The sequence below is a fragment of the Cinclus cinclus genome, chromosome 13, assembly GCF_963662255.1.
Source record: "Cinclus cinclus chromosome 13, bCinCin1.1, whole genome shotgun sequence".
Taxonomy (NCBI): domain Eukaryota; kingdom Metazoa; phylum Chordata; class Aves; order Passeriformes; family Cinclidae; genus Cinclus; species Cinclus cinclus.
Genome location: NC_085058.1, coordinates 19,038,328 through 19,052,565, shown reverse-complemented (window position 1 = coordinate 19,052,565; position 14,238 = coordinate 19,038,328). Strand labels below are relative to the sequence as shown.

Sequence of the window (14,238 nt, the reverse complement as noted above, 5' to 3'; positions counted from 1 at the left end):
AGCACTTTGGAACATGAGTTTGGCACAGTAAATGACATTAAGGGAGGCATGTGGATGTGCTGTGGAGTTGTGTGAGCATTGCAGCATTCCCAGGTGGCACCCCCTCTTCACAGCTGAACATCTTAGCCTTACAGCCAGGGGTGTGATCTCATACAAAATCTGACCCTGCCTCTCTTCAGGTCAAATCCTGGCACCAGGAAAGCTCCCCTTCCTTCTCCTGCCCCTTCCCAAGCATTCTCTGACTGCTCCTGCATGTGGTGAGCTCCAGGACCATAATTGCTCTGGAGGTGCAGTGAGATGGGAACATGCCCAGGAGAGCTCAGGGCTGAGGAGATCCATCAGGGGAATGTGCTGCTCTGCTTCATCATTTCCATGTGTGCTGAAGTCGCATGGAGTTCTCAGTTCTGATGACTAACTTCTTTTCTTTGTGGGAAGAAGCCAACTGTCAGCTCCTCAGCCCCAGCCCCAACCTTTCTCTTTTTTTATTGCCTTTTAACCACGCTAGCTCTGCCTTTTCCTGTAATTCATAGGCCACAGTGGCTTTCCCTTAAATCAGGAGATTTTTACAGCTGATTTGGAGCAGGCAGAGAGTAATCTCATTCCTGCTCATGGACTTGCCACATGTGCCTCTCTTGGAAAGGAGTGGCCTTGCTTTTTCTGTAGCCTTTGTGTTGTGTATTTCAGGACCTGATGATCAGCCTTGTGGGGAGAAAAGCAGAGTTTAATGAAGACATTTTTTATAAGCACAATAAAGGATCCACATGTGCAGAGTGGTGCAGGCTGAGCATAACCCCAGACTTCATGGAAAGGATCAATGCACCAGTAGTTAGAAGTAATTGTGAAGCATTGCAAACTCTGGGAAGTAGAAAGGAATTACAGTGGTGTCTGGGGAGGGGATGGAAAGGCAAGTCCAGCTGGCCTTTGCCAAGAAATGGTGTCCCGCCCTTCTTGGCTTTACCTGCCTCGTATGTATTCCAATCTCAACTGTTCTTCCTTTCTCTCTTTCATCATTTAGTTCTTCTCTTCCTCTTCCCACAACCACATCTCACTCAATACATCTCTGTTCTGCCCATGGGCAAACAAAAGGAGATGTCCTGCTCTTCTTTCCTGTTCACTTATCTAGTTGCTATTTGTATTCAATTTTATGATTGTTTAATACTGTAAATCTCGGTGGCATTTTCCTTGTGTTATTTGGGCTCCTGACATCACAAGTTCATCTGTGCTGACCTTGGTATGAGGATTGCATCCTCTCAAGAGCAATAAACCCCCTAAAAAAGCTTTTTTTCCAAGACATATCATCGAGCTCGTTAGAAAAGCAGATTGTGTCATTACCTCCTCAATCCCAGAAGCAAGACAGTTTCTTGTGATCATAAAAAGTCTGTCATGGATGTCTCTCTTTGGTTTACTGTTGTAGAGTATTAATGTGGTGTGACATCCTCTTTTGCAACTATTCTTGCTCAAGAGGTTGCTGCCGTTACACCAAGACTTTCTTCTTCCCAGCTCGTTGTGGATGACATCATGATATAAATAAAATTTAAAATGGAAAAGACTGGCAATTGGAAAGGCTGAAGTGGGCAGGAAATGGAAGAAACCACAATGATAAGCAGGAGGTCAGTGGGTTGTACTCCATAAGTTTCTTCTGTTGAGACTGGAAGGTTTTTTCCCTGTGAAATGTGAGGGGTTTGTGGCTGCAGCATTTGAAGCTGAAGCGCTCTGTAGATGAAATGCACATGGACAGTCAGTGTGGACAAAGGAAAAAGAAATCTTCACACAATACAGAAAAAATCTTCCGTCTGTTGAGCACTCACTATAGCTTGCGGATGGAAACAGACTGACCTATTTCTGGTTGGTTTAATTAGCAAGGTGGGAAAAAAACAGAGAGTGCCTGTGCCTTGGCTCCGTGTCACCACAGCTTGTGCTGCACAAATGCACCAGTGCCAGGCAAACGGAGGCTGCTCCTCACTGTCTGCATCCCCTCGGTCTGCCGTGGGGCAGAGCCGGGGCTTGGGCAGCAGGGACCTGACCTGGTGCCTACCCTGGATCTGTGTCCCACCGTCTTCCCACCCTAATCTGAAGGGCTGGGCTCCCAGTTCTGGCCCCTGAGCCAGTGTTCTGCTGTGGGGTCTTGGCGCAGGGTGCTGGGATGTCTCTCCTGTCCCCAGAGCTGAGCATCCACTCTTGGCCTCCCGCCCCTCTCGATCTGGACAGCTGGGTTGAGGTTCAGGTGTCCCAGTTCTGAGGTCCTAGCGTGGGATGCTGGGCCAGGTTCTCTGTCCCTGTGTGGAATGCGTGGTTAAGGTGCTGGTCCCTGTCACAGAACCACCGACCGGTTTGGGCTGAAAGGGCCCTTAAGGCTCATCTCATTTCCAACCTTCCCACAGACCAGGCTGCTCCAAGCCCCGTCCAACCTGGCCTGGAACACTTCCAGAGATGGGGCGGGACGCCCAGCGGGGCGGCTGCAGGGTGGTGCTCGGGGAGCTGGCTCCCATCCCGGGCTGACACCGCGGCTCTCTGTGCCCCCTGCCCAGGGCCGCGTCCCGGGCCCGCACCGGGGGCTGCTCGGCGGCGGCTCCGCCGCGACCGGGCGGGGCCAGGGGCAGCGCGGCGGGGCCGCACACGGCGCCTGTGCCGAGGGGCAGGGCCGGGGAGGCGGGCGGCCCCCCGCTCCCCTCCCTCCGCTTCCCGTCCCTGCCCCTTCCCCCATGGCGGCGCTGGGCGCCTCGGCGCGGCTGGCGGCGGCGGCGGCGCTGTGAGCAGCGGGCCGGGCGGGCATGGCGGGCCGCGGCCGCCGCGCCTGGCTCAGCGTCCTGCTGGGGCTGGTGCTGGGCTTCGTGCTCGCATCGCGCCTCGTCCTGCCCCGCGCCTCCGAGCTGGCGGCGGCGGCGCGGCCCCACCGAGCCCGCCCGCAGGGCTGCCGCCCGCCGCCCGCCGCCGCCGCCGCCGCCCCGCCGCGCCGCCCCGGCCCGCCGGCACAGAGCTTCCTCTTCGTGGGGGTCATGACGGCGCAGAAGTACCTGCGGAGCCGCGCAGTGGCCGCGCACCGGTGAGCGGCGGGGGGGGGCGGCGGCGCCCGGCGGGGATGGGGTCCGGTGGGCTGCGTTGGGCTGGGGTCTGGGATGAGCTCGGGGTCGGTTCGGGTGGGCTCGGCTCGTCTCAGCTCGGTTCGGTCACGTTCAGCTGAGCTGGGCTCGGCTCGCTTCGGTGCCCATTCAGCCGATCTGGGCTCGGCTCGGTTCCGTCCCATTCAGCCGGACTCGGGCCTGTCGCCCCGGGGTAAAACCGCCCTACCCGGGATGCTCTTTCAGCCGGGATGCCCCCGCCGGCCCCGGGGACCGCTCGCCCTTCCCCGGGGCAGGTGCGAGCGAGCCTCGGGGCGCTCCCCGGGCGGGCTGCGGGAGGAGCGGTGCCCCGAGCGCTGCTCCGCTGCCCGGCCAGCTCGGCTGAAACGAGAGGGATCGAGTGAGCCGCGTTGCCGCTCCCGCAGGGTCCGGCTCAGCCAGGTTCCACCTGGCGGGTGGCCCCAGTGACCTTGCCTGAGGGTCAGGCAGCCCCGCCGATGCGAGGGGACACTGACTGGCGGTCACCGGCGGAGACACGGGCATCCCTCAGTGCCTCTGCCTTGGGCGCAGCTGCGCCACGCTGGTGCGGTCCTTGGCTGCTGCTTGTGGTGCGAGCTGACAGCCTGATGGTAACGGAAATAAAGTTCGGGGACCGATGTAATCCCCTGGATAGTGAAGCAAAGACCGCTGTGCCAAGCCAAAAGCGCGTGCTTGGGAATGAGACCGAGAAAAGGCATCTGGGAACAAAGAGTAAAACCCAGCTCGGCTCTCTGCAGCCGCTGCTGAGGCCGGACCAGGTGGTGAAATGGGATGAGGAGAGTCAGCCTGGATGAAACTCTCCGTGCTTCAGACTGGTTGAGCTAATGCAGGGACCAGGATCTCCAAGCCGTGTGTTTGTTACCTGAGCACACCTAATTTTGGAGCAGGAGCAGCCTTGGTGCTTTGCGCTGCGGTCTCCAGGTGTAGCTGGATATGGCCGTGAGTGCCACGGGCTAAGAGGAATTCTGTCAAAAGCCTCGGCAGCATGAGGACAATCATCTCTTCTGTGAGAGATGTGTCTGTGGCTTTGCTGAAACTCTGCTCTGCTGGAATATGCTGGGATATGCTTATTGCTCTGGTGTGTGTGCCAGCAGGCAGTGCTGGGAGGCTACATGGGAAGCCTGCTCAGGAAATATGGAAGAGTTAAGAGCTAAAATGACAGCTCGGGTATACCCCAGCTCTAGCTGAGACAGCACCCTCGGAGAAGCAGCCAGGAGCACTGGGGCAGATCTTTAATAAAACATCCCCTTTAGTCTTGTGCTAGAACAATCCCTTCTCTATGTCCTGCCTGCCCTGGCTGAAAAGTACTTGGCCCTATTGGCCAGTAAGAGCAGGGTTGCAAAACTATGTATGATGGGCCATCATACCATTGCTCCCAGCTCAGCTCTGGTTTCAGGAAATCTGTCCTTATATCAGCATCAAATGCAGTAAAATTGCTTTATTTGGGCAATCTGAGGCATATTGTCCACCAGCGATGGTTTTAATGGAAACTTAATTCCTTCTTCCAGCAGTAGACCTGTAATTAAGTTACAGAGAGTGCATGATTAATGCTTTGAAATGGGTGAAGGAATCTGTTTCTTCAGGGTTATGTTCTCCTTCACCATGTGGGATGGAGCATTTTGGATTGCAAATCTCACGGGCTGTGTAATTTAGATTTACATAAAGAGAGGCTGTTGGGACATCACGTAGCAGGTTTTATGGCAGAATATGTCAGAATTTTCTTTGGGAGGAATTCACTTTGCTGGTGTGGGAAGGATTCTTGTCCCTGTTTTTGCCTGTGCTTGCTGAGCAGTCTCGTGCTGTGGTGGAGCTGGGTTTAGAGAACAAGATCTGCAACATCTGCTCGCACAAAACAATGGCTAAAGATGAGACTTAACAAATTCAGCTAATGGAATTGGGCTCCTTCAGCCCTTAGATGGAGATCTGAGTATCGCTTTTTACTGCACTGCTATTTTGGTTTAACCTCTAGAGATTATATTTGTTCTTGGAAGAGATGGATAAAGAGACTCTTACTACAGCTAAATGCATTTTTCTCACCTCCGTTGGTGAAAGAAATGAGCTAATGTCCTGGTGACAGGAAGACATCTTTGGGAGAGGATGGGGAGGGGGGAAGAGGAAGACAAACCTGAAATCTTAAATGGCTTTTGATTGCCATGAAGTACTCAAGCAGACAATTGCTGGGATTACTACATTGACAAAGCATCCTGGTGAGCTGAATCGCTGGCACAGCCAGTGAAATGGGAAGCTGCTAGCAAGGCATTCCCGGGGTGGCAGCGTGTGCAGAGCCTTGATACCACGCTGAAAGGAATTAGGGATTCAGAGGCTGAATACCTCCAAATTGCTGTGGCTCAAAGGCCATTTACAGACACAGCTAAAAGGGACCGGAGCGGAAAGCATTTGCTGATCCTGGCTGCTGTGAATCCAGATAGGGTCTAACAAGAGGGGAAGCAATCCACTTCCTGAACATCAATCATGAGCAAAATGACCACTACAAGGCAAACCGAGCCCGCAGGATTTTCGGGAGCCGCAGGCTCTTTGTAACAGTCGTGCTTTTGTAGTCGGTGAGGCAGAGAATAAGCTTTAGATCCACAGGTTTTCGGAGGGCAGATTTGCAGCCTCAGCAGTGATTGCATCTGACAGCCAGGTTAGCAGAGCTTCCCTTCCAGGAGGACGGTGAAGTGCAGCAGCAGGAACCACGGTGTCGCTTGGAAGGACGAGGAATAGTGAGGAGAAGAGCTGGGCAGGAAGGAGTTAAAGGGATGGCTGGGGTTCAGGGAAAGTGCAACAATATGTGCTAATGGTTTTGCAGTTGAGGGGAGTTGTCCTAAAAGAGCTGCAGGAAGGAGAGGATGGGAATAAGCAGTTTCCCAGAAGATTTAAGTCTGCTGTCTCAGGAACAGAAATATCAGGCAGTTAACCCTATTTTTTTCCCCGTTTGCGTAGCAACTAGATTTCCTGGGAAACGTGGCAGGAGAGCGGTGTGAATGCAGTTAATGGCGAGATGTCAGCGGCTGGGCTTTGGCAGCATCTCTGCAGGAACACAGCCGCAGGATTTTCGGGCTGGGACAGTCCCCACGGCACCGTCAAAGTGCCACGAGGACCATGAGTGATGCCCCGGGCTGGTGCTGAGCCATCCCTGTCCTGTGGCAGAAGGATGGATGCCCTTTGGAGGCTCCATTTCGACCCTGCCTTTGTTGGTGGTGGCTTACAGGAATCTGCGTGCACTGGAATCCTAATACCTGAGTGCTCGGAAGAGCTTAAGTGAAAGGCAGCCAGAAGGGTTTGGGGTGTGGGGGAGTTTGTGTTATCTGGCTAAGCCTGCACTTACACGTTGTTGTGCTGCTCCTAAATTCAGATCTGCATCTGTTGGGTGGTTTGGCCCAAGTTCTGGTTGCTGGTGAGGGGATGTGATGGATTGTGGAGCTCCTGCCTCTTGGGAGGGGGCCCTGTGAGGTGATTTTGAGTGTCCTGCCAGCACAGTACGTGTTTTACTTCATGTGTGAATCACACCACAGTACTGCAGTAGTGAGAACTCAGTGTCCTGCTCAGGTACCCTCCACCAGAAACATGATGTACTTGGGATTTCTGACCAGTAACCTAAAATTTGTGAGGGTATTTAAGGAGCAGTACGAAAGAAACATATAGAGCAATTGTCACTGTATGTAAAACAAAGTCACCTATACCCCCCAAAATAATCACACGGCCCAAAATTCTGAGACACTTGGGCTTTGATCTTAGCCTGACCCACAGACTGTGGGTGATGGATCAATTTCTTTCCCTGTGTCCACAAGGAAGGTGGATGGATATGCATGGACAGAAAACTGGCATCACTTGAAATTGGAGGAGTTTAGCTCAAAGGACTTGAAGAGCTGTGGAAGCTGCTTGGTTTCTCTGTTAAAGCAATCCTGGGAAAATCCAAAAGGAACTTTTCCTCAAAATTCGGATTCTGTAATGCAGATCTTAGTGACAGAGATCTGGAAATTTAAAGAAACGGCTTTTGTTTGGTGATCTCCCATGTGTTACCTACAATACTGCGTGCAGGAGCAGCATGCTGGTTTCTGTGCCCTGTTCTCCTGCCTAAACTGTGGTTCATTGCTTCCCCTGTAGAAAATGTTGTTGGAAGAATGGGACCTTGAAGAACAGTTATGCCAAACTAGCCTAAATTCAACATGGAATTTAGCTGCATTCAAGACATCAGTCTTTTATGTCTCTTGTCTTGCTGAGTTCTTCACAAATAATGATTTTCTTCAGCATAATTATGCAAGATGACTTCTCAAAACTTTTAAATGATTTCTCCGATCGCCTCTGAGGGAACTTCCTGAGCTGCAGACAAAAGCCAAATAATTTTTTTTTTTGTCATAGTCCTCAGCTTGGGTCTCTACAAAGGGAGCACTGTATAACACCACTGGCTGTACTTCTGCCGAGTCTGCAGTGCTGATAAGCAAGATAATACAAATAAATAATAAATACTGGAAACTGAAGATAAAACATTCCAGATCTGTGCTGCTCCTGCTGCAAGCTGAGCTTTTAAGCTTCTTTTTAAATGAATAAATAACTTCTGAGAGCATTTCATAAATACAGTGGTGGTCACTTTTTAGAAAGTACTGGGGCTTTTTAGCACTCTTGGTGTGCACAAGGTTTTCTATGTTTCATGAGTGCCTAGGAACCAGCTGGGATAAAATCTTTTCACCCAGTTTGCTTATGACTTGCTTAGCCTGGGGTACACGTAGGATATCCAGTGTGCAAGGCTGGGCAAGGGAGGGATGGTAAAATTGATTTGATAGCTACCAATACTGGAGCATTATTGGACTCATGTCCTTTGCTTAGAGCTTTTTATTTTCCTGAGGAACTATTACTCATTTTGTTTGTGTTTGTTTAATTTTCACTTTGATTTCCTTGTCAACACAGCCTTCTGGTTTGTGGAGTTCTGTGCCCTGTGCACTGAGAGAAACCAGGTCACACAGCATTGTGCAGGTTTTTTACCTCCTGGGGAGGGTAATAGAAAGCCTTGCTGTCCTGATTCAGGCACATCCTCCTGCTTAAGCAGCAGATTCAGATTACACAGGGAAGATAAGGTTGGGATCTGTCAGGGTTTTTAAATGACCAGTTCTGTGCAGTATCAGTTGTATTCACAAGCTGATATTTCTCTCTGGACAGAATAGAAATGGCTTTGAAGCCCAGGTGGTCTCTGCAGGTGCAGATACAGGAGTCTGGTGGCAGAAACGTTGTGTCAATGTGTCCTTTAAACAGCTCAGGGTGACATGACGGTAGGGGAAGAAGGAGGGTGTCAAATTTAAATAAAAATATATATATATATTTTTTTTTTTTATTCTCAAACATACAATTATTTCACAGATACAACCTGCAGGTCTTATATTGGAGAAATCTTGACCAGGAAAGTGATACCAGCTGGTGGAAGGGGGTGTTGATGTGGCCACAGAGGTGGGGAGGTGTTTAGACAAGAGCTCTGTGCTCAGGAGCTGAAGGGTCAGGTTGCTGCCCATAACCTGAGAGCAGACGAGTGGAGGTGAGAGTGGAGGTGGGAGGACTGGCAAGAAATGCACGTTTTACATACTAAACTACAGAATTGCTGGTGATGGAGCCTGGTCTGATTATTTGCAACACTGGATAAGAAAGTTAAAAGCAGCTTTGGTCAGAATTCATCCCTGCAGTTATCAATACACAGTTCTGCCGATAACGGGTCAGAAAAACCTCCTTACAGTTCATCTCACCCTCTGTGGTTTGGCTTCTTTGACTGAGTGTTTCTTTGACTGGGTTTCCTGAGCAAACTGTTTTCCCTGTATTCTGTCCCCAAAAAGGGCCACAGTGAGCTGTGGCTTCGACGTGAGGAGCAGCCCGTGGTGACTGCATTGTCTCAGCCTCTGCCTGAGCTCTGCTCATGTTGACACACACACTTGGGCTGTTTTTCCTTGTGGGAGTGTTTCTCTCAAAGTCACGGTCACAAGTACCATGTTGAGTTGTCTCATCCTAGAAATTGTGTTGTTGCAGGAGGTGAACAAAGGCTCAGTCAAGCTGTGCTGGTGCACGGTCAGTGTGGTTGACATGAGATCCCAAGGCTGGAGCAACATCGTAGTGCTGACCCAGGTCACACACAGGCCCTTGGGGTGTGGAAATTGTTAGGGCACAGTCTTTCTGTCCCCACTGTGCTCTTCACACATGCAGAAATGTCTCTGTTTTACCGCGGTCTAATGTGAAACCTAAATATGGCTCTCATGGAAAGATGGGCTCAAACTGGCTTTGAGATGAGGGGTTTAGTGCAGTAAGAAGACTGGGAATCAGGTGTGGCAGGGTTTATGGATGTGCATACATTTCATTCCCTTTCTGTTGAATGGGAGCTCTTCTCTTTACAATAATTAGTGGTTCTTGAGGTGAGGGCACCTATTTGGAGAGCAGGGAGTAAGTTTAAAGGGCTTCCAGAAAGGAGCTAAAGCTTGGAGCGATAGAAGACATCCTGTGTTGTCCATAAATTATAGTTATGATAAAGGCAGATCTTTCAGGATATGAAGAGCAAGTCTGAAAATACGTTGTTTGCTTTTGAATAAAGAAGTAAATAAACAGAAATTTCCATAAGACTTTAGCTTATAACTTCAACCTGGTGACTGTCTGCGAAATGTCCTGGGTCCACCCAAAGCTGTGTCTCAATGCATGAGATGAGCTGCATTTCTCAGTAACTCCTTGTGGCCTTTCTTTCTGTGACACTAAACTTTAAATGCATCTTCAGGGAAGAAAAGTCTTTTAAACTTAGACTGGGAGTTGATATGGGAAGAGCTGTGGATGATTTGTATGTGGAGTGTGGGTGTCAGAAAATAAACAGTAGAACTTCCTTAATGGTTAGTAAAAGTTCAGGATATGACCATGTCTCCTTTTAAAATAGGGAGTTCTCAGTGCTTTAACAGGGTATGATTTATAACCAGTAGTACTGTGCATTAATTGCATTGCTGATGATTAAAGGCCTCATCACCTCTATTGTGGAGTCAATGGGAATGTTTCCATTTGCTTTGCACTGTGCTTTTCTGGGAAGCTCAGCTCTAAACTTTTGCTATGAAACACTACCCATGGCAGTAAGAAATACAGAAGACAAAGCTTTTAAAGTAATTGGGTGATATTCATTACACACAGTGGAATTAGTGAGAAACTGTTAAGGTGTCAAAGTTGATGTTTAGCTAATCTCATTAAATACCTCTGCATTTTCTGATGGAACTTAAGGAATAATTCTCCTGAAGTATTTTTACACTTCAGGCTTTATATGATAGCTAATTCTGAAGATTTCAAATTTCAGATGGTCTGTGCTGCCCAAAATCTGCTCAGATATTGGCAAGAAGCCTGTGCTGAGAGGCATCTGGTCAGAGTGGCAGTGATGCATTGAGGGAATACTGTGTCCTTTACCTTGAGAGTGTTTTCACATCAGCTTTAGGTTATAGTCGCCAAATAAAATGATTATTCTCGCTGTATATAAAAAGGTGCAAAACCTGTTGGTTTACCAACTAAAATAGTTTTCTCTGAGGGGTATGTGATCTCTTCTCTTATCCCAGATAGAATCTCAAAAAATGGGTACTGCATGCTTCAAATTAATAATTTTTGAAGGCAAGGCTGTAGCAGTTACGTGACTAAAAATCCTCCCTGGAGGAGGCTGTGCTCTGCCTTGAGGAATCATCCCACAGCTCTTCCTGCACTATCAGTGACCCAGTTTGCCCACGCAGATGGGTTGGATTTGTCAGAGAGGAGCACGGAAGGTGTAGAGCAGATGTCGTTGCTGTGCTGCTCTGCAGAGGAAAGGCTCCTGTGTTGTTCCTCTCCACTACAACCCAGAACGAAGTGTCTGGAAAGCTGCTGGAGGTGCAGGTGTTGGGTAGCACCATGTTATTGTGGGAGTTACGAGTTTTACAGACATCTCTTAGAACTTTGCTGGTATGGACAAAGCTTCTTGAGGTTACTTCTGCTCCATGCTCTGTGCTTTGCTTCTCCACACACCATCTGGAGAAGTTGCTGTTTGGTTGGTTTCCCAAGGGATGCCATTTCCTTAAAAGTTCATGTGAATTTACTCTCTGGAAGTCTGCATTTCTGAGTGCACATTTGAGCTTTTGGGGAGGCTTAGAGGGAACGGAAGGTGGCTATGATGCTGAATAACTTGCAGGGAAGCTTTGGAAGCAGTAAGTTCAGTTGTATGTGAATTGTTGGCCCATATTGGCTCCTCTCTGTATTTTGTGATCAATAGCTGTTAGTGCACAACTGAGTGTGCTTAAAGAATCCTGCTTCCCACTAGTGAACTGCTGCTATTGAATTATTTTTCTAACATGTGGCGGTGCAAAAATGGTACTCAGATGCTTGTCATATCAGCATTTTGTGTATGTTATACCAGTTCCTGTGTGTGCCATGTGAATGTCCTCGTTTGTGTGGTAAAAAATAACCTTTCAAGGTGTTCAAAAAAGGAAATTTGTAAAGCAGGTGAGCTGTAATCTATGGTAGCCACTCTCTGCCTGCTCTGATTTGCATATTTAATTATTCTTTCTTGTCTTTTTCAATGTAGAACGTGGTCCAAAACCATTCCTGGCAAGGTCGAATTCTTCTCCAGCGAGGGTTCGGACACCTCTATCCCCATCCCCATCGTGCCACTTCCAGGTGTAGATGACTCCTACCCACCCCAGAAGAAATCCTTCATGATGCTCAAATACATGCATGACCACTACTTGGACAAATACGAATGGTTTATGAGGGCTGATGACGACGTTTACATCAAAGGGGACAAACTGGAGAACTTCCTCAGGAGCCTGAACAGCAGCGAGCCGCTGTTCCTGGGGCAGACCGGCCTCGGCACCACGGAGGAGATGGGGAAGCTGGCGCTGGAGCCGGGTGAGAACTTCTGCATGGGGGGGCCAGGAGTGATCATGAGCCGGGAGGTGCTGCGGAGGATGGTGCCCCACATCGGCGAGTGCCTGCGGGAGATGTACACCACCCACGAGGACGTGGAGGTGGGACGGTGCGTGAGGAGGTTCGCAGGGGTGCAGTGTGTCTGGTCCTACGAGGTAAGGATGAGGGGAATGGGGAGGTGTCTTTTGGTTGCTGCCAACCCTCACCTCCCTCTGCAGCATCACCGTACAACTGTACGGTTTCTGCGCTTTTTGTTTCCTGCAAGTGTCACCCTTGGAAAGACCTACAAAAATTTGGAAATGCAGCAGTAAGGAGGGAAATAGAGGAATATTCATTATTCATAACAGATATTTTTATTTAGCTAGAAAGGGAATAAGCTTAAATCAAAATGGCCTCGAGTGCATGCAGTCCTGACTGTCCAAGCCTCTTTTATCTTCTTTAGCCAAGTACGTCATGGTGTCACTATGGAAAATGGAATTACTCTGTTTCTTACTGCAGTTGAAATGTGTGGAGCTGACAGATGTTTGCTCTGATAGTGACAGTTTTTCCCCAAACTGGAGATGTCTCATGGTGGCTGGCACTGTAGCCCTGCATACCGAGCTGCCTCCTGACAGCCCAAATCTGTTGCTGCTGCGGGCACTCGCTGGCAGCCCCATCCTGCAGGCACCTGCTCAGCTGGTCCTTGACGTCAGCAGAGACAAGCCACCACTCTTACTGAAACTGGTGGTCTGCCCACACTGATGTGCCTGTAAATTTAGCATTTTGGGGGAAAAAATTTAGAGAGCCTTCTTGTGGCAGAGTTTCCTGCTGCTGTTTATTGGGAGCTGGCAGCTGCTCCCCAGTGGTGACAGGGGCTTTTCCTGCCTGGGTGTGTTGGGCTCCTTGAAGTGACTCCTGGGTGTTTACAGACTGCCTGATTGACAATACCTGCTGGGCTTGAGCTGTACTTTCACCAGAGCAAATGCTGGTGAGTCTGCCTTAGAAATACAGGAGAGGTTGAAAGCAGAAGAGAGCTTGAACAGTTTGTACACAAACATTTACAGCCTGACGCAACTACAGCTTTGTCCTTTTATGAGATGTGGTGAAAGAGGATTCTTCTGCCTTCGTGACAGGATCTATGGTCACAGTGACAGTGTGGTCACAGACAGTGACAGATACTGCTGCTGAGCCACTCTTTCACTGGCAAAGACTTGGGTTTAACTTTTGACCCTGAATTTCTACCCTTAAAAGTTGTTGCTTTGTTTCAGTTCTCAGTTCAGTGATGGGGAAGCCTCTGAGGAAGGGGAAGGATGTTTCCAGCTGCAGTTCTTAATTAATATCTTTTATGCCTGGACTAACAATCCCTCTCCACGTTCCCGGCTTTCAGACCTGGAACTAGTTTATGTCTTGCCAGCATTGTGGTTTAGCCATTCGTAAAGAGTCAGTAACTTTTTCCACAGTTTTTAGCAGCATAAAATTTTTACTACAGACATTCAAAGTTGAAGTAACTTCTGCTGCGAATGCCTGTACCATCTGGTATTTAATAAGTTGATGAAGGTCAGCATTTTGGTGCTATTGAAACTGGCAAAGAGCTCCTAAATTCAGTGTAACCAAATGCTGGATCGAAATAGCTAATGATAGCACACAACTGCACTGGGAATACTGCCTGACAGAAATAGATGGGGTTTTCTCATAATCAGTTTTGTTTGATGAGCTTCTGTTGTTATCCTTAATGTTGGATTCTCCTAAGTGCCATGAATTGCTTAAAATTGGTTTGTGTGAAATGTATAAACTGTTGGGTGTTCAGAAGTAAGCCATGAGTGTGGGATGTTAAGGCTCAGCTGTTTGGGAGAGTAGGAAGAGTTTCTATGATGGAACCACATAGCTCCTGCAAGAAAGAGGTCCGCTCACGTTTAGTTGTAGCTTTTCAATTTAAATACCTGTCATCTTTTTTGATCTGGTCCTCTTATTGCCCGAATGAAATGTGCCTGGTATTTTATTTCAGATAAAGCAATAGCTGTGTGAAAAAACACAGCTGTCACAACAGCTGTGTTAGGAAGGCTTAGTGTAAAAGCGACATTTTCCATGTCTTGTATGTTCATGAACATCAAGTAACAGGCCACTGTAAGTGAATTGCAAAATGTGTTTCACTGAGCTCCTGATGGAGAAAAAGTTTGTCTGTGCCTGCTCTGCTGGGGCACAGCCACTGCATCCTTCACAATTCCTGTTGGAAGAAAAGCTGTGACAGCACAAGGCTCAGCAGACAGAGCAG

The 14,238-nt window shown here is 48.9% G+C and overlaps 1 protein-coding gene across 1 annotated transcript in view; it reads left to right on the top strand.

The window, feature by feature from the left end:
* The first annotated feature begins 2,771 nt into the window (after positions 1-2,771).
* Positions 2,772-14,238, top strand: part of CHSY1 (chondroitin sulfate synthase 1) — a 73,182-nt gene continuing 61,715 nt past the window's right edge. The window contains exons 1-2 of the mRNA XM_062501534.1: positions 2,772-3,043; positions 11,647-12,142. Coding sequence (XP_062357518.1) covers positions 2,772-3,043; positions 11,647-12,142 — 768 coding nt within the window. The remainder of the gene's footprint in view (positions 3,044-11,646; positions 12,143-14,238) is intronic.